The 21067-nt window shown below is 42.5% G+C and overlaps 1 protein-coding gene across 3 annotated transcripts in view; it reads right to left on the reverse strand.

The window, feature by feature from the left end:
* The window catches only part of SLC9A7 (solute carrier family 9 member A7), a 1149612-nt gene that overhangs the window by 1018244 nt on the left and 110301 nt on the right, over positions 1-21067 (reverse strand). For 2 of the 3 annotated variants that reach the window (XR_007722480.1, XM_050775599.1), the window contains exons 12-14: positions 20899-21052; positions 12554-12613; positions 8590-8653 (exon numbers count right to left, since the gene is read on the reverse strand). Coding sequence is in view for 2 of the 3 variants with exons in the window: in XM_050775599.1 (XP_050631556.1) it covers positions 8590-8653; positions 12554-12613; positions 20899-21052 (278 nt within the window). In the remaining variant the exon portion in view is untranslated. The remainder of the gene's footprint in view (positions 1-8589; positions 8654-12553; positions 12614-20898; positions 21053-21067) is intronic. The other variant, XM_050775600.1, reaches the window with a different exon arrangement.

Genomic DNA, 21067 nt, shown 5'->3' on the forward strand with positions numbered 1-21067 from the left:
CAAGGGGTAAATTCAGGACAAATCAAAAGCGTAACTTTGTGAAAAGGGTGTTAAACAACTTCTTATTCCAAGAGATGGTGCCAGAAGCATGATTAGGTACAGGAAGAACTTAGATAAATCCACATATGGTGGCTTTGGGGAAATCAGGGCAGTTCTGTGGGACAGAACTAATTTTTTAAAGCTGACCCAGAAGACAAGCAACAAATGAATGCTTCATGACATGATTGGGGCTGCCATCACAGAGAAGCCATTGAGAGCCCTTCCTGTGGGTCACTGTGGGAACAGGCGGAGCCTCCTTCCTGGCTGCACTTGGCGACTCTTGGATTTTCCATTCCTGTGCTGTCCACGGAAAAAGCAGACTTGCTCTCTCAACTCGTCTCTCCTCAAAACCTGGGTTCACACCTCATGTCTTTAGCTCAGGCAACTTCTAGAGCCTGGAGCATTCTTTTTTCCTCTCACCTTCTCCCACCCAGAACACCTACCTGGCCAACCTCTATTCATCTTTCAAGCCTGTGCAGAAGCACGGCTTCTCTAAGAAATGTTTCAAAAGCGACACAGCACTCCAAGAAGTGTAGGTGTGGATATCACAGGCTCTCTCAAGAGACTATCTGGGTCCTGACTGTGCCGCTGCCATTGCCTTGCTGTGTGACTCTGGGCAAGTTACCTAACCTTTCTGTGGTTCAGGATCCTCATCTGTAAACTGGAAATATTAATAATTACCTACCTCTAGGGGCATTATGAGGCTGGAATGTTGTGATAGAACAAGAAATATATATCTGGTTTTTGTCTGACACAAAACTCCTAAAACCCTTGGAATTTCCTGAGTAGATGGGGTGGGAGGAACATCTTTTTTATTAATAATAAGCTCCTTTCAAGCACACCTGAATTTATGCTAATAAGGTGACTCTTGAATGGACACTGATTGCCAGAGAAACCAACCATGTAATTAGAGGATTGGAACTTTTAGCTCCATCCCAACCTCCTGGGAGGGGAGGACTGGGGATTGAGTTAATTATCAATGGCTATTGATTTAATCAACCATGCCTATGTAATGAAACCTCCATAAAACCCTAAATGACACAATTTGGAGGGCTTCCAAGTTGGCGCCACATACTCCCATCCCCATCCTTTGCCCTATGCATGTCTTCCATTAGGCTATTCCTGAATCGTATCCTTTCTAACAAACTGGTAATGGTAAAAGTTGTGTTCTGTGAGTCATTGTAGCAAATCATCGAACCTGAGGAGGGGGTGGGAACCCCCCCATAGCCAGTCAGTCTGAAGTGCAGGTCACGACCTGGGACTTGCAACTGGTGTCTGAAGTGGGGAGAGTCTTGTGGGACTGAGTCCTTAACCTATGGGATCTGATGCTAACTCCAGGTAGGTAGTGAGTTAAACTGTAGGAGGTCCAGTTAGTACTCATTGGGAATTGGAGAACTGGCTGGTACAGAAAAAGACCTTATATATTTAGCATTACAAGTGTTGTGAATGTAGAGAAAAAAGGTTTTATTTTAGAACTGTAAAAGGTTTTTCATTTAAAGGACTTAGGATGGTGCCTGATATGTGGCAGGCACTCAACAAATATTGACTCATTATTGTTTGCCATGTGACTTTTTGTGCTGATTAAATATTTGTGAAATATTTAACCCAGAATCTGGCATGTAGTTAGAGCTCATATTACTAATTAAGTTCATTTCCAAAGACTGGATATATAATTTCAAGCACATATTTGTTTGGGGGGAAAAAAAAGCCTAGTCATTAACATCATTTGGCTATCTTGTGTGGCTTTTTACACAAGGAATTTTCATCTTTTTACTGCCATTATTAATAGAGAAGCCCCTTCAAGAAAATACCACCAACCCTGCTTATTACCATTTTTTGAGCATGTAACAATGAGTGTCTATTTCTTCTGCATTCATTAAGCACCTACTATGTGCCAGGCACCATGCTGGGTGCTGGAAACACAAAGAGGAATATAACTTAGCACCTGGCCCTCAAGGAGCACTCTTTCCAGAAGGTGAAGGTGGCGGGGGTTGCGGGGAGGGGGGTAGGGGTAGGGGAGACAGACAAATACATATTGACTGACAAATGTAATGAAGAAAAAGAAAGCTGATTAAAGAACTGGGGAATAGCAAACAGTCCTATTTTTGAAATGCTTTTTCTAGAATGAATACATAATGATATCTGTGTAGAGTTACATTTCATTCCATTCTTACATAATATTAAAAGATGTTTTAAAAAGTTAAGGTCATCACACTAATAAGAACAGCTTACTTTTTTTTTTTTTTTTTCAGGGATGGAGCATATGGTAGGCAGAATAATGGCCACCCCACCAAAGCTTTCTACAGCCTAATCCCTGGAGCCTGTTACACTACCTGGCAAAAGGGACTTTGTGGATGGACTTAAGGTTATCCCGGTAGGCCCAGTACAATCACGTGGGCCCTTAAAAGTGGACAAGGAGGGCCAAGCATGGTGACTTACGCCTGTAATCCCAGAACTTTGGGAGGCTGAGGTGGGCAGATCACTCAAGGTCAGGAGTTCAAGACCAGCCTGGCCATCATGGCGAAACCTCGTCTCTACTTAAAATGTAAAAATTAGCTGGGCGTGGTGGCGTACACCTGTAATCCCAGCTACTCAGGAGGCTGAGGCACAAGAATTGCTTGAACCTGGGAGGCGGAGGTTGCAGTGAGCTGAGATCACACCACTGCACTCCAGCCTGGGCAATAGAGCAAGACTCTCTCTCAAAAAAAAAAAAAAAAAAAAAACACACACACACACACAAAATGACAAGGAAGGCAAAAGAGTCAGAGGAAGGAATGTAGTAGAAGAAAGGGCAGGAGAGATTCAGAGCTTGACAAAAACTCGCCCCACTGTTGCTGGTTTTGCAGTAAGAACACATAGAACTGAATTCTATGACAACCTGACAATCTGAATGAGCCTGGAAGTGGCTTCTCTCCCCAGAGCTTAGGCTTGCCAATACCTTGAAAAACTGGAAGCAGAGAGACCAGCTGAGCCCACCAGATACCTGATCTACTGAACTGTAAGGATGACAAAACTGCATTGTTTTGGCTGGGCATGGTGGCTTATGCCTATAATCCCAGCACTTTGGGAGGCCAAGATGGGTGGATCACTTGAGCCAAGGAGTTCAAGACCAGCCTGGCCAACATGGCAAAACCCTGTCCCTTAAAAAAAAAAAAAAAACCCTATTGTTTTAAGTCACCAAATTTGTGGTAATTTGTTACAGGAGTCACAGACAACTAATACAGAGCAGAGGAGTAAATAAATGATGTCACTTGATTTGGGCCTGATATGCTTTTTTACTTTTTCGGAGATGGAGTCTCGCTGTGTCACCCAGGCTACAGTGCAGTGGCATGATCTCAGCTCACTGCAACCTCTGCCTCCTGGGTTCAAGCAATTCTCCTGCCTCAGCCTCCCAAGTAGCTGGGATTACAGGTGCCTGCCACCATGCCCAGCTAATTTTTATATTTTTAGTAGAGACGGTGTTTTGCCATGTTGGCCAGGCTGGTCTTGAACTCCTGACCTCAGGTGATCCACCTGCCTCAGCCTCCTGAAGTACTGGGATTACAGGCATGAGCCACCACGCTTAGCCTGAGCCTGATATGTTTTGGCTCTGTGTCCTCCCCCATAAGTCTCATCTCAAGTTGTGATCCTAAGTGTTAGAGGTGGGGCCTGGTAAGAGGTGGCTGGATCATGGGGCAGACTTTCCCCTTGCTGTTCTTGTGATAGTGAGTGAGTTCTCACAAGATCTGGTTAAAAATGTGTGGCACTTCCCCCTTGCTCTCTCTCTCTCCTGCTCCGCTATGGTAAGACGTGTTTGTTTCCCCTTTGCCTTCGCTATGATTGTAAGTTTCCTGAGGCCTCCTAGCTATGCTTCCTGTACAGCTTGCAGAACTATGAGTCAATTAAACCTTTTCTTCATAAATTACCCAGTCTCAGGTAGTTCTTTATAGAAGTGTGGGAATGGACTAATACAGGGCCTTTGTTATATCATTGGGATAATGGGACCAATATTTCTCAGCAGAGGGTAATAAGAGGGTTTAGAAACGGAATCAGCCAGGTACAGTGGGCTCATGCCTGTAATCCCTGCATTTTGGGAGGGTTAAGATCACTTGGCCCAGGAGTTTGAGACCAGCCTGCACAACAAAGCAAGATCCTGTGTCTACAAAAATATTTTATAAATTAAATTGGTGAAGTGGCACACTCCTGTGGTCCTAGCTACTCAGGAGGCTGAGGGAGGAGGATCCCTTGGGCCCAAGAGGTCAAGGCTGCAGTGAGCTGTGATTGCACCACTGCACTCCAGCCTTGGCATCAGAGGGAAACCCTGTCTCAAAACAAAACGAAAAAAAAAACCGGAGTCAAGTCTCTGACCATGATACACAGATAGTTTTCTTCCCTGCTTAAAACTCTCCAGAGCTATGCATTGCCTATATCGGGGCTTTTCTAATGGTAAAATGTACACATTCCCTGGAGACACTGTTAAAATGCAGATTCTGCTTCAGTGGGGCTGGTGAGGCCTGAGTGTCTCCACTATCTTGCTTCTGCCACTCTCCACCCTCGCCCTTTATCACCTTGTCATCAAGCCCTTCAGGATGCAGATTCATCTATCTTGTTGCAGATATTTTCCCAGAACCTGAAAGTATGTCTGAAACAGAACAGGTGCTCAATAACTATTTGTCAAATAAATGAATAAACTGATCTTGACTCTGAGTTTTTAGAAAACAGAAAAGGAAGAGCAGAAAGGGAAATCAGGGGCCAAGGGAGGCATTTGGAAGCACAAAAAAAATGGAGATGGGGGTGGTCACAGAGTAGCAATTGGAGGAAAGGCACCTCTGCAACTGTTTGAAGTTAAAGGTTTAGGTGACAGATTTACAGGTGTCAGATTTCAGCCTGGAGAAACAAAAACAAAAACAAAAACAAAAAAAACGAGGAGAACCCAGAAACAAATGATTCTAACTTGCTCAGAAAGTCATATATGAACGCAACTATAAACTGCTGATTTTCTACAGTTTTCACTACATACACACAGACACACACATATGTGTACATATACACAGGCACTGGTGGTTTCCCTTCCTCCACACTCCATTAATATCTGGCTTGTGACCTTGTCCTGTTGATATGGTAAAACTGGGATAAATTCAGATTCACACTCTCAGCTGCTCCAAAGTGGCCTCATCAATGAGTACTCTTCTGTAAACTCAGGGAAGGAAGTGAATGATGTGTCTGCATGTGCCGCCAACAGAAATCTCAGCTGTCTGGTCTGGCGTGAAAAGTCCTCCTGTTTAATGGGGTGGGAGGCCACCCCCAGGGCTGGGCAGCTTGCCTCCAGCTGGGGTTGTTTTTGTTTTGGTTGCAAAGTCACCAAGACCTCCAGAGAAACAAAGCAACTGAGTTTTTTTGGTCTTGTTTTGTTCTAATGAGTCAAACTTGCCAGGGACACAAAGCTGAAGTCTGCCCACAATATTTTTATGCTTTCCCCACATGAAGCAAAGTTCTAGCCAACAGCTCCCTTCCTTTTCCCACATGAGCTAATATTCTGTAGCTCCCTAGCCATGACTCTGTTTATAGCCTTGGGCTTCAAGACCAGCGAGGAGAATTGTGCTCATTATAAGACATGCCTTCCCGTCAAATGTCACTTTTTTGTTTGTTGTTTTTAGGACGATTATTTAGAAAATGAGGTAAAGAGAACTGCCCTTTTTTTCTCTGGTAGAGAACAAACATCTGGACTTTCCCTACCTCTGAGTTCAGTTTCATGACAACACTGAGCATGTGACCTGGATCTATTTCAGGGGAAACTGCAAGAACCCAGGGTTTCACCCAAAAATGAGAAGCCCATTTATTTCTGTTTTCCTGTTTCTCATGACCACAGAGTGCACCGAACCCTGCTGTTAGTGGCTCACTAGAATGAGGAGGTCAGACCAGGAGGAACTGGAGAAATAAGGTCCTCTCTGCACAAGGGCGTGAGTCATTTCTAAGAGGGTGTCCTGGAGAACCAAGCCTGAAGTTTGCATGTTTTTCCCCATATGACAACAATCTTGAAAACCTTTCAAAAGGTCAGTGGAACTGACTTTGAGGGGCCCTCTGCATGACCGTGTGTGAGGTTTGGAAGGAAGGAGGTCTGGGGAAGCTGTGACACAGCTTCTGGCTAGGGCTGTGGCAAACAGGGTGCCATTAGGAGTGCAGCATGAGTGGCTGCCAGCTCGTTGACAACACCACATGTGCAGTGCTCTCAGCCCAAGGGGCCCTCTGGGAGCTGACAGGAACACTGAGTTCATCCATCCAGGCCCATCCAGGGAGGTTCCTGAGACTCACTCCACCTAGGGGCGGGGGCTATTTTAGCTGTCACTGCATGGACTAAATACAAGAACCCTCAGCACTTTGGACCTGCTGCTTTCTCATTCAAACATTTCCACAGAAAAGTGACAGTAAGCTTGTTACTGAATCTAATTACAAGCCCAGTGTTCCCAATGTGCGGGGCTTATGTGATACATAGTAAGTTCTACTACATGACCAGCCAAATCCTTTCACTTGTTTCCTGTTACAGATGCTTGAATGCAGAGGTAGGAGCAATGGGAAACAGCAAAGCGGGTGGGGATGTTTTGAATGGTCCGGAGCAAGTTGAAACCTCTCCAAATCTTACGATCCAGCTGCTATTGGCCTTTTTTTCTTACAAAATTAATGTAGACTGGCCACAGTTCTGTGGAGGATGCTTTAGAATAGGGCAGCCATGTCCTACCAGAGCCGTTATCTTCCCTTTGGTGAAATAAGGACAGCCATCATGTTTTCCCCTGGGTTTTTCTCAGGATGCGTTTCAAGATCTCCCAAACTGTTATACTCTAAATTAGCTTCAAGGTGCTCAGTTCCTGAACTCCTGTTTTCTAAAGTCCTTAATCAAAGCTAGAGTCAAACAGCAAATTTTCAGAGAACTTCTCATTGAGACCACATGTTCCCAATTGACATAATGGCCAAGTCTAAGATCATCTCAAAGGTCTTCTGGAGCTCATTAAAGTGGGCGCCAAATCTCCAATGAAGCTTATTGAAAACTCTTCCCAAAGTGTCCAGAACTTTCCAGGTCATGGCTTTGTGTCCCTTGAGCAGGGACCTAGAACAGACATCAATGCTATAAATGCCTTATCAGGCTGTGGCCACCTTTAAAGAGAAAGAAACCACAAAAGGCTACAGTGGCACCCCATTGACCTCCACACAGCACCACATTTTGCCAGCCTTATTAAATCTGATTTGGTAGATGGAATCATTTAGAAGATCCTATGGAATCTGAAGTCTGCTGCAGACTGGATTTAGGATTAAGTGCAATGATGAGTCAGATTCAAAACCGACTGGAAAAAAAAGAATAGGGTTTCATGGACAACATACACATGTGGTCAGTAAAGCTGCCTGTTGCACATTGCACCTCTCATTCCCTCATCCACCCAACAAACACCTATCTGGTTCCCGTATGTGCCAGCCACTGTGCTCAGCACTGGGCATTCAATGCTGAATGACATAGTTATTGACTCCCAAGGTCAAATAATATATTGGTAACACATTTCTGCCCCTATCATAACTCTCCTTTCCCCACCTTGCCTGCCCAGGTCATGCTGACCTGGGTAAAGAGCCAAACCTAGAGACAAAATCATCCCAACAGCTGCACAACAGGGATGATACGGCAACCTCAAATCTTGTCTGCAAATTTGTTGATACTCTTCCCATCCAGAGGTTATGGTCTCTATCCCCTCCCATTGGATCTGGGCTGGTCTTAGGAATGCATTTCTAAGCAATAGAAAGCCATGGAAGTGATGCTGTAGAACTTCTAAGATTCGTTCAGAAAAGGTGATATAGCCTCTACTTTGCTTGCTGGGACACTTGCTTTTGGAACCCTGAGCCATGATATAAGAAATCCAACTACCCAGCAGCCACCATGCTGGCAGGCAGCTCAGGCCACATGGAAAAGCCCTGCACAGACATTCCTGTCAGAGGTCCTTGTGGTTGGGTCCTTCCAGCCCAGGTGCCAGACATATGAGTAAATGAACCTTTGCATGATTCCAGCCCCAAGCTCCTGGTTTTCCCATCTGAGACCCTGGACTTCATGGAGCAAAGGCAAGCCGTCCCTACTATGCCCTTTCCAAATTCCTCACCTAGAGGATCCCAGGCCCTGGAGGAACAGGAATGCCTTCAGGCACCTGATGTCTCTCCTTTCTTCCTCAGATCCCTGGGCTGGAGAGTCAAATCGTATTGCTCTCTTTCTCCTGGGCACCACTGATAGACTCAGAACCAGTTGTAGAACCAATATCCACTATTGAAAAGTGAGGAGTCAGGACTCTTTCTGGCGAGCTCACACCTTTCATAACGTTGATTAAGAACACATACCCTGGGGACAAATCCTGGCTCCATCACTTACTCTGAGATGACTCAAACTCCCAAACTTCAGCTTTTAATCTGCAAAATGGGGAGAGCAGTACATACTTCATAAGGCTGTTGTCAGGATCACAATGAGGGAATCTAGGCAAAGTGCCTGGCATGTGGCGAATGCTCCAATGTCTTCCCCGGGAAGAAGCATCTCTTGTGACTTACCCCTTGTAAGACTTGAAAGCTGTCATTGTTGGGTGGTGGGTCTTGATCGGGGTCAACACCAACTCTGAAAGTCACCAGGGAGAAAGACAAAGAGAAAAACAGAGAGTATTATCTCGGCCCATGGTAGCCATGCAGGCTGTAAGTAACCCGGAGGCTGACCATCTTCCCGAAGCATAAGGAGTGGTTAGCTAAAAGGTGAGGAAGGCTAGCATGCAGAAGTCATGAGAAAGAGGTCGCATACCACTTCAGATCCCAGAGAGTCAGAGGGGCAATGAATCCCATGTGCTTCCACTCTAAGCAAGGCCTCCGGAACACAACACATGCTGGCAACTGTCCACTTGCTTTTCTGCACCAGGTGGTCCCAGTTATCAAAATGTGGGTCTCACTGCACTAGGCCCTTCCTCTGTGCTGCTTCCTCACTTCTGCCCTGGTCTGCTTTAATTTCCCTAACATTTTGTTATCAACTTTTTCAAATATACAGGGAGATGTTGAAAGGCTTTAGCGTGAACCCCTATATACCCACCATCACTAGATTCTATCATCAACATTTTATTGTATATTCCTTATTACCTATCTATCCATTTCTCTATCACCCATCTTACTTTTTCTTTGGATGCATTCAGATAAAGTTGCAGATATCAGAATACTTCCCCTAAATACTTCACATGCATTATTGACAAAGTGTCCCTCCTTGACCAAACTTTCGTCAGGCTCCTAGGAATTCACTTCCCAACTAGGCACTGACTTTTGGGCTTCCATGTCCATCTCAGCATAACCCAATTTTAGCAAGAGGCTTGCTAAGTTGGTTTGGCCAGAACCCAACATCTGATTGGGTTCTTCATCCCCCCACAATCCCTCAGGTGATGTCTGATTGTCTAAGTTGGTTTGGCCAGAGCCCAACATCTGAATGGCCTATCCCCAACATCTGATTGGGTTCTTCATTTCCCCACAATCCCCCAGGTGATGTCTAATCCCCTTCGCCTGTCTTCAGCAAGAATCCTGTTGGGTCAGTTTAGCCAGAATCCCCCTTGCCCCTGATGTTTCCTCTCAGTACTTCTCCATCCACTGGCCCCTGTTCCTTTCCCCTGCTGCAAAACCCCATCACAGTGGTCCCTATACCAATCGTGATGGTCCTGAACAACATCTGCCTTACTGTTTTAATATACATCAGAATAACATTTTCTTTAACAATATCATTAACTAGAGTCCTGACCTGCTTTCAATCCTGGTGCCCCTATACCCTCTTGCATCAAGATAGCCTCGAGAACTCACGCATTTGAGAGCAACAACTAAAGATAGAAACAAAAAGCAAAATGGCAAGACTTGATTTATAACAAAAACTATAAAAGCACCAGGGCAGTTGTCTTGGCTTAGTAACATACTAACTGGCACTCTATGCATCTGGTAATTTTTTTTTTTTTATCCTTGCACCTTCCTCATTCTGAGGCAGGAAACTGTGCCATGGATGACATGGATAACACTCGGCAATGGGGCAGAGAAAAAAGATGCCAGGAAAATCCTACATCTGCCATGGAATTTCCAATCTTCACTGCAGCCACTTGGTATCAACCAAGTCTGAAATGCAGCCCAAACTCCTGACAGCAGAAAACCTAAAAGGACCTTCTGGGCCCTGCCACAGACAGAGGAGTGTGGGAAGGCCCTTGGAGTCTCTTGGAAGGCCTTGCTACTGATATAAGTGCAGAACAGGAGATTTCTAAGAAAGGAAACAAAGAGCTGCTTCTCAGCTTGCTACTGCTAAAAAAAAACAAAACAAAACAGATCGGGGCCGTGAGACACAAATAATATTCTGCACTTTTTTCGCCTTTTCAAGGCTGTTTACTTCAGGGCGATTTAGTAATTACTTTTCTGGCAGGGTTGAGGCCTCTTGGACCAATCCCCAAGGATGACACGGGACCTTGTGGCTTCCTACAAAAAGCCCCACCCTTGGGGCAGAGCCCAGAACCAAACCGGTCTCTGGGAAGAGGAGGTAAACGAATGGGCCAGGGTGTTTTGGTGTGGAACCGGGCAGCAAGAAAGAACAGGCACAGGATTCTTTTTTTTTGTTTTTGAGAATTTTTTTGAGACGGAGTCTCGCTCTGTCACCCAGGCTAGAGTGCAGTGGTGCGATCTTGGCTCACTGCAACCTCTGTCTCCTGGATTCAAGCCATTCTCCTGCCTCAGCCTCCCGAGCAGCTGGGACTATAGGCATACGCCACCACGCCTGGCTAATTTTTGTATTTTCAGTAGAGACGGTGTTTCACCATGTTGGCCAGGCTGGTCTCGAACTCCTGACTTCAGGTGATCTGCCCACCTTGGCCTCCCGAAGTGCTGGGATTACAGGCGTGAGCCACCACGCCTGGCCCAGGCACAGGATTTTAATTGCAGGTTTAAAGCCTCAGAAGACTTTAGGGTCCCCCAACTTTCTGAAATTCCTAGTGTCAGGTCACTGTCCACTTTATGTATCTCTTTCCTGATCTGGTATAATGCTTTTGATCCAGGACACCGGAACTTTTTTATGCTGTTTTATTAGATCTTATTTTAGCATTCCCCTGATATATCAGGGCTAAGTTCATAAGAACACAAATGACAACCTTTTTTTCCAGAATGGGCAGAATTATCTTTATTTTCATTAGGAAGTAGACAAATGTGGACATCCCACACTAAATGAAAAAATAAAGCAAGCAAACTGATGTGCTCATTCTGGAATGAATAAATACCCAAAATTGATAATTTCTCTACTGGTATAATTTGTCCATTCTGATTAACAGATAAAACGCCATAAAATCTTGGAAAGTTTAGAAGTATTTTATTTTAATTAATAATTTTTTCTAAAAAAAAAATCCCTGAATGGTCAAGGTTTTGAATAATTTGAGGAATATGAGACACACATCTTCATATAACTTGACCACCATATCATAACCTGAATTTGCTCATGTCCCAAGTCTAATAACTTACACTTTGCCTGAAGGACTTTCCTTCTTGAAGGCATGCTTCAAAGGAAAGGGTTTCCTCTGCAATTTAGCTGGTATCAAAGTCAGTCTCTACAAATGAACGTGTGTGTGTAGAAAAAAGTCTGACTTCAGTGAGCTTAAATACTTAAGTAATTTCATGTGAGTCATTACAGTGCACATATGGGGCCTGGTGATATCCCAAGACCCATGTCCCACTGCTTTCACCACTGCCCTCAAGGAAGTGAAATATTCTCACAGTGCTGAGAACAGAGCTGAAGCCTATTTTGCATTTGATTTATCTATCAGCACCGAGAATCAGATCAGGAAGAAAACATGCCAATTAGAGAAACAGAAAGGAAAGAAGAAACATTAAAGTTTGTACTTTGCTTGCCCAGACACCACCACCCTTAAGCATAGTTATATCATAAACTTGGAAGGATACTAAGAAACAAACTGCATTAGAGGACTCTTTATCTTTTTGATTAAACATTATTCATACCTTCTGGTTCACCACAACAAGGCACAAGTACACAAATATGTATTCTGAAAAACTAAAACAGCAGTGATATTTAATTAAGATGGTGTAAGCCTTACCCCAGTCATGGTTGAAATATGAAAATTCTAGTTCTCTTTATGAATTAAGAGCCTTATTTACTAGATCATAAGCAGGATTTTGTGGGGAAAGTGTGGCTCTGAAAATGAGCTGCTCTTAACACTAAGCTCAGTTGTACAAAAAGGAAACACTTGACAACTCAGGCTTTGTGTTGGCAATACACTGCCTAAATGTGGGGAAAGCAAACAGAATCCCAAGAACACTGACACATCAATCAACCCAGAGGAGGGGTGGAAAAAATGATTAGAATTGACTCAACCTTTTGCACCTTTACTAAAAGGGGTGGGGGTTGGCACACGCAGGAAGGAAGAGAAAAACAGTGTAAAGAGAAATATCTGAGGTTAGAAAGAGGAGAAAAGCCAGGCCTGGTTAATTTTTTCTGAGGATGCCCTTGTGTCACCTGAAGTACTGCCAGTGGTGTTCATTCTGGTCCTCTTCGGAGGGCTCCTCAACGCCAACTCTGGGCAGCAGAAGAAGGGAATGTGAGTGTGACAGGGACAACAGGAGAGCCAGGAGCTCTGGGCAAATGATCTGGACCATGTCCATAAGAGAATATTTCTCACTTTCAATATAAATCCATATCCTCTCTTAAACTGTCCCCATCCTCTAAAACCCAGAGAGGCTGAGAGGCCACTAAATTTAAATTTAAAGCAGCAATATCAGGAGCCAGATCAAATGAGGATTGATCAGGAATGAGGATGAGCCTCTCAAAATATAATGTAATAAAATCAGAGGATGAAATATACCTCATAGAAAACAAATTTACATATTTTTTTCGGAAATTCATCTGTTTATAAAGCAAGATACCAAAAATAGAAAAAAAGAAATTGCTGCTTAAATGTTACACATATTTAAAGTGTTTACATATATTTTTACACATATTTAACAGAAAGAACAAAAAGCATGATATTATTGAAAAATAGCAACAATACTTAAGAAGACAAAGATGGTCTTTTTTTTTTTTTTTTTTTTTTTTTTTTTTTTTTTTTTTTGAGGCGGAGTCTTCACTCTGTCGCCCAGGCTGGAGTGCAGTGGCACCATCTCGGCTCACTACAAGCTCCGCCTCCCGGGTTCGCGCCATTCTCCTGCCTCAGCCTCCCGAGTAGCTGGGACTACAGGCGCCCGCCACCGCGCCCGGCTAATTTTTTGTATTTTAGTAGAGACGGGGTTTCACCGTGTTAGCCAGGATGGTCTCGATCTACTGACCTCGTGATCCGCCCGCCTCGGCCTCCCAAAGTGCAGGGATTACAGGCGTGAGCCACCGCGCCCGGCCAAAGATGGTCTTTTTTTTCAGATAAGCACACCATGTTGTACACAGGATCAACCTGAAAGTCGGGAACCTCGCTTCTGCTATTCTCTTTAGCTTGTAGCCTTTTGAGTTGACATGGTCCACCTTCACCTTCCTTAATAATTTCTGGGTTACTCAGAGTGCATCTGAATCTTACTATCATGTTGGAGCAGGGTTTCGTAAACTCAGCAGCATTGACATTTCAGGTCAGATAATTCTCTGTTGTGGTGACCCGTAGGGTGCACTGCAAGATGTTTAACAGAGTCTCCAGCTTTCACCCACAAGATACTAGTAGCAACCCCACCCACCAAGAAGCTGAGGTTTTGACCCCTTCCTCTTGTTGTGGCCAACTAAAAACATCTCCAGATACTGCCAAATAAATGTCCCCTGGGGGACAAAATTGCTGTCAGTTGAGAATCACTGCATTGAACCACGTATTCTCAATGGAGGCAGTATCACCCTCCTGGGTATAAAAATTGGTTCTTGTAGGTAAAAGAAAATACTTAGATATTATAATGGTTTGTAGCCCTCCAAAGTGCCACAGCACAGACAGAGAGGCATAGCAGATCTGTGATACTAAAATTTCACTGGGGGAGATAATTGAGGAAAAAGTTTTTAAAGGCTCCTCAGCGGTGACAATAATGAAAAAAAGATTGAGAACTACTTCGCTAGACAATGCCCAAATTCTCATGTTACTAATATCCCCTGACATATGCAAGTGAGGACACGATGCTTCTTAAGGTGGTACTTTTAGTTACATGTTCAGAATGTGACTTAAATCAGACTCTATTACTACAACATTGAAAAATTATAGCAAACACCAGAAAAACAAGCCAGATTCCTTAATGTAAGATTCATTGTCTCTTGAGTAATAGTATTAATAATAGTAGCAGCTGTAATGCTATGATTAATGCTATTAATACAATAACAGCTAAAATATACTAAGTGCTTATGTGTCAGATGGTACATTGATGACAGAATTCTTCATTGCATTATTTATTACCACATTTTATCCTCATGCTATGACTGTCCCTATTTAATCAGTGAGGAAACTGAGGGATACAGGTGAAATAAGTTGCCCAAGGTCACAAAGGTAGAAATGGTAGAGCCAAGATTCCAACTCAGGCTGCTAGACTCCAGAGCCTCAGCTCTTCCTCTTATAGGATATTGCCTTTGATTACAAGGTGGTATCTTTAAGGTCTTTTAAAATATCCAGTTGCAAATGCTATTACATGAAGAGCTCAGGGCTTCTCCCTGCCTTTATTCCTTATGTTATCTTGGAAAGAGCTTTATTACAAATTCTCAGTCTAACAGGATTATGCCAAGTAGAGCATTCTTACTTGTCCTTGAATGATTATATTACTACACTCTGGGATGTGAAGGTTACAGTTCATTTGGCCACCTGGGTGTATGTCGTTCCACCGCCACCACCGCCCGCCCACCCCACCCACTATCTCCACCGTTTTGTGTGTGTTACTTGAAGCTGAGGACTCCTAGAAGACCGCCACCATGCTGTCGCAATGTGGTCAGGACACACACAAGGCTCATCAGCCAAAATAATCCCACGATCATTTTTTAAGTTGCTAAAATTACATCCTTTGTCAATAACAACTCTTAAGAGACTAAGACAAATATTTTGTTTTAACAGAAAGCAATTTGCACATTTTACCATTATGTTTTAAAATACCAATCACAAAACACCAATTTAAAAAGATAAATTGGATTTATGGAAAGCAGTGACCTGGCTTTGGATGTACAGTTATATTCATTTTTATTTTATACACAGACTTGAAATTAGCCATAGTAAGAAACACAGCTAACTCCTATTTATGGTGAACTCCAAGAACCACCCTGGGCTTCTGACTTCTGAGCAGCTACTTAACAGTTCATCAGGGCCTCTATCAGTAGCCTGGAGAAGTAAGGAATAAGTAGGTACTGATCATATCGAGGTCATGGGGTCAAAATACCAAACTGAACTTCAGGGGGTTTCTGAATCAATTTAGAATAAGAACCTTAGTTACAGAAATGATTCATGGCCATCACACCACAAGCCACAAGCTAGAAAAATTAATCTGTTTTATTACCCTATTTCAGAGGGAATTTCTTTTGATGTAATCTCTGTAAATGTCAGTTTCTACACTTATGTAATCATTCTTTATACACATCTGGAAAAATGCAATGAGCTGACACCATATGTATTTTTCAGTAATGGCATACTTTCCTTCATTGTGCTGTCTAGATAGAGTCAGACAGAAGGAAGGAAATGATAAAGATAGAAACAGAAATCAATTAAAATGAAATTAGAAAAACAATACAGAAAATCAATGAAATAAATAGCTGGTTCTTTGGAAAAGATCAATAAAATTGGCAAATGTCTAGCAAAATTGACCAAAAACAGAGAAGATATATCAAAAATGGGATATCACTGTAGACCCCACAGACATCAAAAGGATAACAAGGGAATGCTACAAACGACATAAACTTGACAACTTAAATGAAACTGACCAATTTCACAAATCACCACAACTTACCCAATATGAAATAGGTCATCTGAAAAGCCCTATAACTAATAAAGAAATTGGCTCCATAATTGAAAAACTCCCAAAAAAGAAGTCTCCAGGCCCAGATGGTTTCACTGGAGAATTGTACCGAAAGTTTAAGGAAAATAACACCAATTCTACACAATCTCTTCCAGAAAACAAAAGAGTAAGGAACATGTCCAACTCATTTTGTGAGGCCAGATTACTCTGATACCAAAACCAGACAAAAGCAGTATAAAAAAATAAAGAACTACTGACCAATAACCCTTATGAATACAGACATAAAAATCCTTAACAAAATGTTTGCTCATATAATTCAGCAATATGTAAAAGAATAATGTACCACATCAAGTGGGGTTTATTTCAGAGAAACAAAGTTGGTTCAATATTTGAAAAGTAATTAATGTAATTCGTCATATTAATAGGTTAAACAAGAAAAATCATATGATCATATCAATTGATACAGAAAAACTATTTGATAAAATTCAACACCTGTTCATGAAAAAAAAAAAAAACCCCTCTCATAAAACTAGCAATAGATAGGAACTTCCTCAACTTGAAGATGAACATCTACAAAAACCCTGTAGCTAATAGTATAGTTAATAAAGAAAGACTGAATGCTTTCCTCTTTTTTTTTTTTTTTTTTTTTTTTTTTTGAGATGGAGTCTCGCTCTGTCGCCCAGGTTGGAGTGCAGTGGCATGTGGTCTCAGCTCACTGCAAGTTCTGCCTCCCCGGTTCACGCCATTCTCTCGCCTCAGCCTCCCGAGTAGCTGGGACTACAGGCGCCTGCCACCATGCCCAGCTAATTTTTTGTATTTTTAGTAGAGATGGGGTTTCACCATGTTGGTCAGGCTGGTCTCGATCTCCTGACCTTGTGATCCACCTGCCTCGGCCTCCCAAAGTGCTGGGATTACAGGTGTGAGCCACCTTACCTGGCAAATGCTTTCCTCTTAAGATCAGAAAAAGATGAGGATGTCCATTTATACCACTCTTATTCTACACAGTAGTGAAAATCCTAACCAGAGCAATAAGGCAAGAAAAGGAAACAAAAGGTACCCTGGTTGAAAAGGAAGAAAAAAAAAAAAAACCGTCGCTATTTACAAATAACATGATGGTCTATATGGTCTATGCAGAAAATTCCAAAGAATCTACCAAAAAAAAAAAAAAAAGGACCAAAACACTTTCAGAGCTAAAGAACGAATAAGTGAGTTCAGCAGTAAGGTGACAGGATACAAGTTCTAACAAAACATGTACAGGCCATGGGTGCTGAAAACTGCAAAAGTCGAATGAAAGAAATCAAAGAAGATGTAAATAAATGGAGAAATACATCATGTTCATGGATTGGAAGACTCAACAAAATAAAGATGTCAATCTCCCCAAAAATTAATGTAAAGGTTTAACATAATTCCTATGAAAGACCCAGCAAGATTTTTTTTTACATGTAGACAAATGTGTTCTAAAATTTATGTGGAAAGGAAGTAGAATAGCCACAACAATAAAGTGGGAGGAATCACTCTAACTGATACTAAGGTTCACTGTATAACTATAGTCATCAAGACAGTATGGTCTTGGAAGGATAGACACATAAACCAATAGAGCAGTGCAGAAAGACAACCCCATGCATACAGACAACTGATTTTTGACAAAGAAGCAAAATTAATTCAATGGAGTGAGGATAGTCTTTTCAACATATTACGTTAGAACAACTAGATAGCCATTGGCAAAAAAAAAAAACCCTCAACCTAAACCTCACATCTTATACAAAAATTAACTCAAAATGGATCACAGACTTAAATGTATAGTGTAAAACTAAAAAGCTTTTAGAAGATAACACAGAAGAAATCTTCAGGCCTAAGGCTTGGTAGAGTCCTTAGACATGATACCAAATGCATGACCCATAAAAGAAAAAAAAAATTGATAAATTATAAATTAAAACTTCTGCTCTATGAAAGACCCTATTAAAATGATCAAAAGACAAATGCCGGGCGCGGTGGCTCACTCCTGTAATCCCAGCACTTTGGGAGGCCGAGGTGGGTGGATCACGAGGTCAGGAGATTGAGACCATCCTGGCTAACACGGTGAAACCCCATCTCTACTAAAAATACAAAAAATTAGCCGGGCGTGGTGGCGGGCACCTGTAGTCCCAGCTACTTAGGAGGCTGAGGCAGGAGAATGGTGTGAACCTGGGAGGCGGAGCTTGCAGTGAGCCGGGATGGTGCCACTGCACTCCAGCCTGGGAGACACAGTGAGACTCCGTCTCAAAAAAAAAAAAAGACAAGCTACACACTGGGAAAAAATATTTGCAAACCGTGTATCTGACAAAAGACTACAGTCTAGAATAACGAACTCTAAAAACTCAACAAAGAAACAATCCAATTTAAAAATGGACAAAAGACTTGAACAGATACTTCACCAAAGACATATGAATGGTAAAAACACATGAAGTGATGTTTAATATCATTATCTATGAGAGAAATGTAAATTAAGACCACAATGAGATATTCCCACATACCTACTGGGACAGCTGAAATGAAAAACACTGACAATACCAAACGCTGGGGAGGATGCTGAGAAACTGGATCCCTCATACACTGCTGGTGAGAATGTACAATGGTACAGCCACTCTGGAAAACAGTTGGCAGTTTCTTATAAAACTAAACACATCTTTACTATCCAACCCAGAAGGCACACTCCTGGGCATCTATCTTGGAGAGGTGAAAACTTATGCCCATGCAAAAACCTACAGAAGAATATTCACAGTGGCTTTATTTTTAATAGCCCAAAACTTGAAACTATCCAAATGTCCTCCGAGGGGTAAATGGTGAAACAAACTCTGGTACATCCAGAGTTTGGCTGGAGCCACTAATTAGGCAGCAGGGACCAGAGGAGGAATGTGGCAGGCCCACCTTGGAATACTACTCTGCAATAAAACAGAACAAACTTGATACATGAACAACCTACATGGATCTCCAAGGCAGTTACAAGAGCAAAATGTCAAAAGTCAACTCTCTACTCTCAACGGAAAATTTGGTCCCGTATATGTTTGAGGGGAAGGGGAGAAAAGGATTTATAAAATAGCATGAAAAACAAACATGATTTAATGAGGCTCTGAGCATCCAGAGCATCTACTAGGTGATCAGACAAACAGGAGCAGGAAGTAATCTCAGAGGTCACCAAATGCAAAGATTCTCAACTGTGTGCAGGGTAAACCTTTTTTCTTGTCCTAATTCTGCTACATAGAACAAAGATGGTACCATCTTATGTCTTAAGTTTAAAAGTAAGAGACTGTACATTTTCTTCAGGTTTATATTCTCAAAGATGGATTCTTTTCCTTAATCCAACCCTTGAGATTCATGCCAGGTAATTGAAATTCTAACCTTCCCAAATTTTATAACTCTTCTTTACAGGCAGTATAGCACAGTGGTTAAGAGTGTGGACTCTCTGGTATGAGCGCCTGGGTTCAAATCCTAGCTTGTCCACTTAAAGCTCTGTGACCTTGGGCAAATTCCTGCTTTGTGCCTCAGTTTCCCCAACTCTAAAATTGAGATAATAGTCCTATCTCCCTTGTAAGAATGTTATGAGAATTATCTTAATATATGCATGGTATCTGGAACAATGCCTGAAACATAAGTGTTACTTATTATTATGACTAACACTGATAAACCCCATATTGGTTCTGCAGACCCACCTGGATCTCAGGCAGGGATACACTAGCCCAGAAATGGTGAAGCTGGCAGTGGAAGTGGCAGTGGCTGGTGGCAGAAGTGGCAGCCCAGGAATCTCTGCCTAACATCTATACGAAAACTCCAGATACAGGAGATGATTCTCTCAAATTTTAGTTTCTTCCCCCCAACTCCAAGGATGACTGGGAGATCTCTGTTCATTTTCTCTCCTCCAAGGTATGTACGCTGTGCAGCTGTCTCGGGCATTCTACAGTCTAGAGAATACAAACTAAAAAAGCCAGCAGAGAAAGAAAAACCATTGCCACCGTGTGGCTTTTCAAAGAAGTTTTCTTCACACCTTTGTACTACCCAAGTGTCTTCTTGTTCCGGAACACGGTCATCCTGTGCAGACCTGAAATTGTGGTAAGTGGCCAGAGCACATCCAGTGATGTGCAGCACAACACTTAGAGCTGAAGTGCCCTTGAGATCACCCGGCAGAGCGTCTTCACTTAACGCTGAGGAAACCTGAGGCCCAAACACATGAGAGGCTTGTCTTTAATTCAAGCCAGAGTTGGGCTGTGGGTCTCTTGAACCCTATTTCCAATGACTTCTTAACCATAAGATGCTGGAGCTCACAAACACAATTTGGAATTCAAGCACTCTTGAAAAAGTCAAACTTGTATCAGTGCTCCTTCTGTCCTGACACAGCTACAAAGCCACAGGCAGAGGACGTCCATGAAACTGCAACAGGCGAGGGTTACCCAGAAAATGTCACCTCTTTTGTACACTCAAGCAAGAAGAGACAGCATACAGCTTCATGCTAAAATAAAACTCTAATTGCCTCTATATCTGGCTGGTGAGCTTATTCTTCAGAGTCTGGATTTCATTTCAAAGGAACATGAAATACTGGACTCTGCCAGGGGCTCTTGGTCTATTTTCTGTCCTGCAGCTTTAAGACTTTTTAAATTTTTGCTCTAATGTCACTATTCTAGCAAGATCCAGGCACTTCTCATTCTTTGTATGTTTGCACTGACAAAAATTTTTAATGACTACATTTTTTTTCTCCTGGAAAACCCCATACTCCAAACTTTTACTTATTGTTTTAAAAAAAAATTGTTAATCCCTCCTCACAAACAAAACCAAAGACTGTAAAAGGCTTCCATGAACTAAAGTAGCACATCCTGCACAGGGTGTTGAACATTCTCAGGAACAGTGACAACTGACATACTCAATTAGCCTTGGTTCCAAACCAACCTGATGTTAAGCCATGACAACATGGGTGTTGTGCCTCCTCCAATGATCCAGACGGTGAAGAACACGATGAGAAGGGTGGTCGTGAACATCATCTGGCGAGCATAGGATGCCGTGTCACGGATGGCCAACGCAAATGCCATTGCTCCCCTGAGGCCTGCGGGGACCAAAG

This window comes from Macaca thibetana, chromosome X, assembly GCF_024542745.1.
Source record: "Macaca thibetana thibetana isolate TM-01 chromosome X, ASM2454274v1, whole genome shotgun sequence".
Lineage (NCBI taxonomy): Eukaryota > Metazoa > Chordata > Mammalia > Primates > Cercopithecidae > Macaca > Macaca thibetana.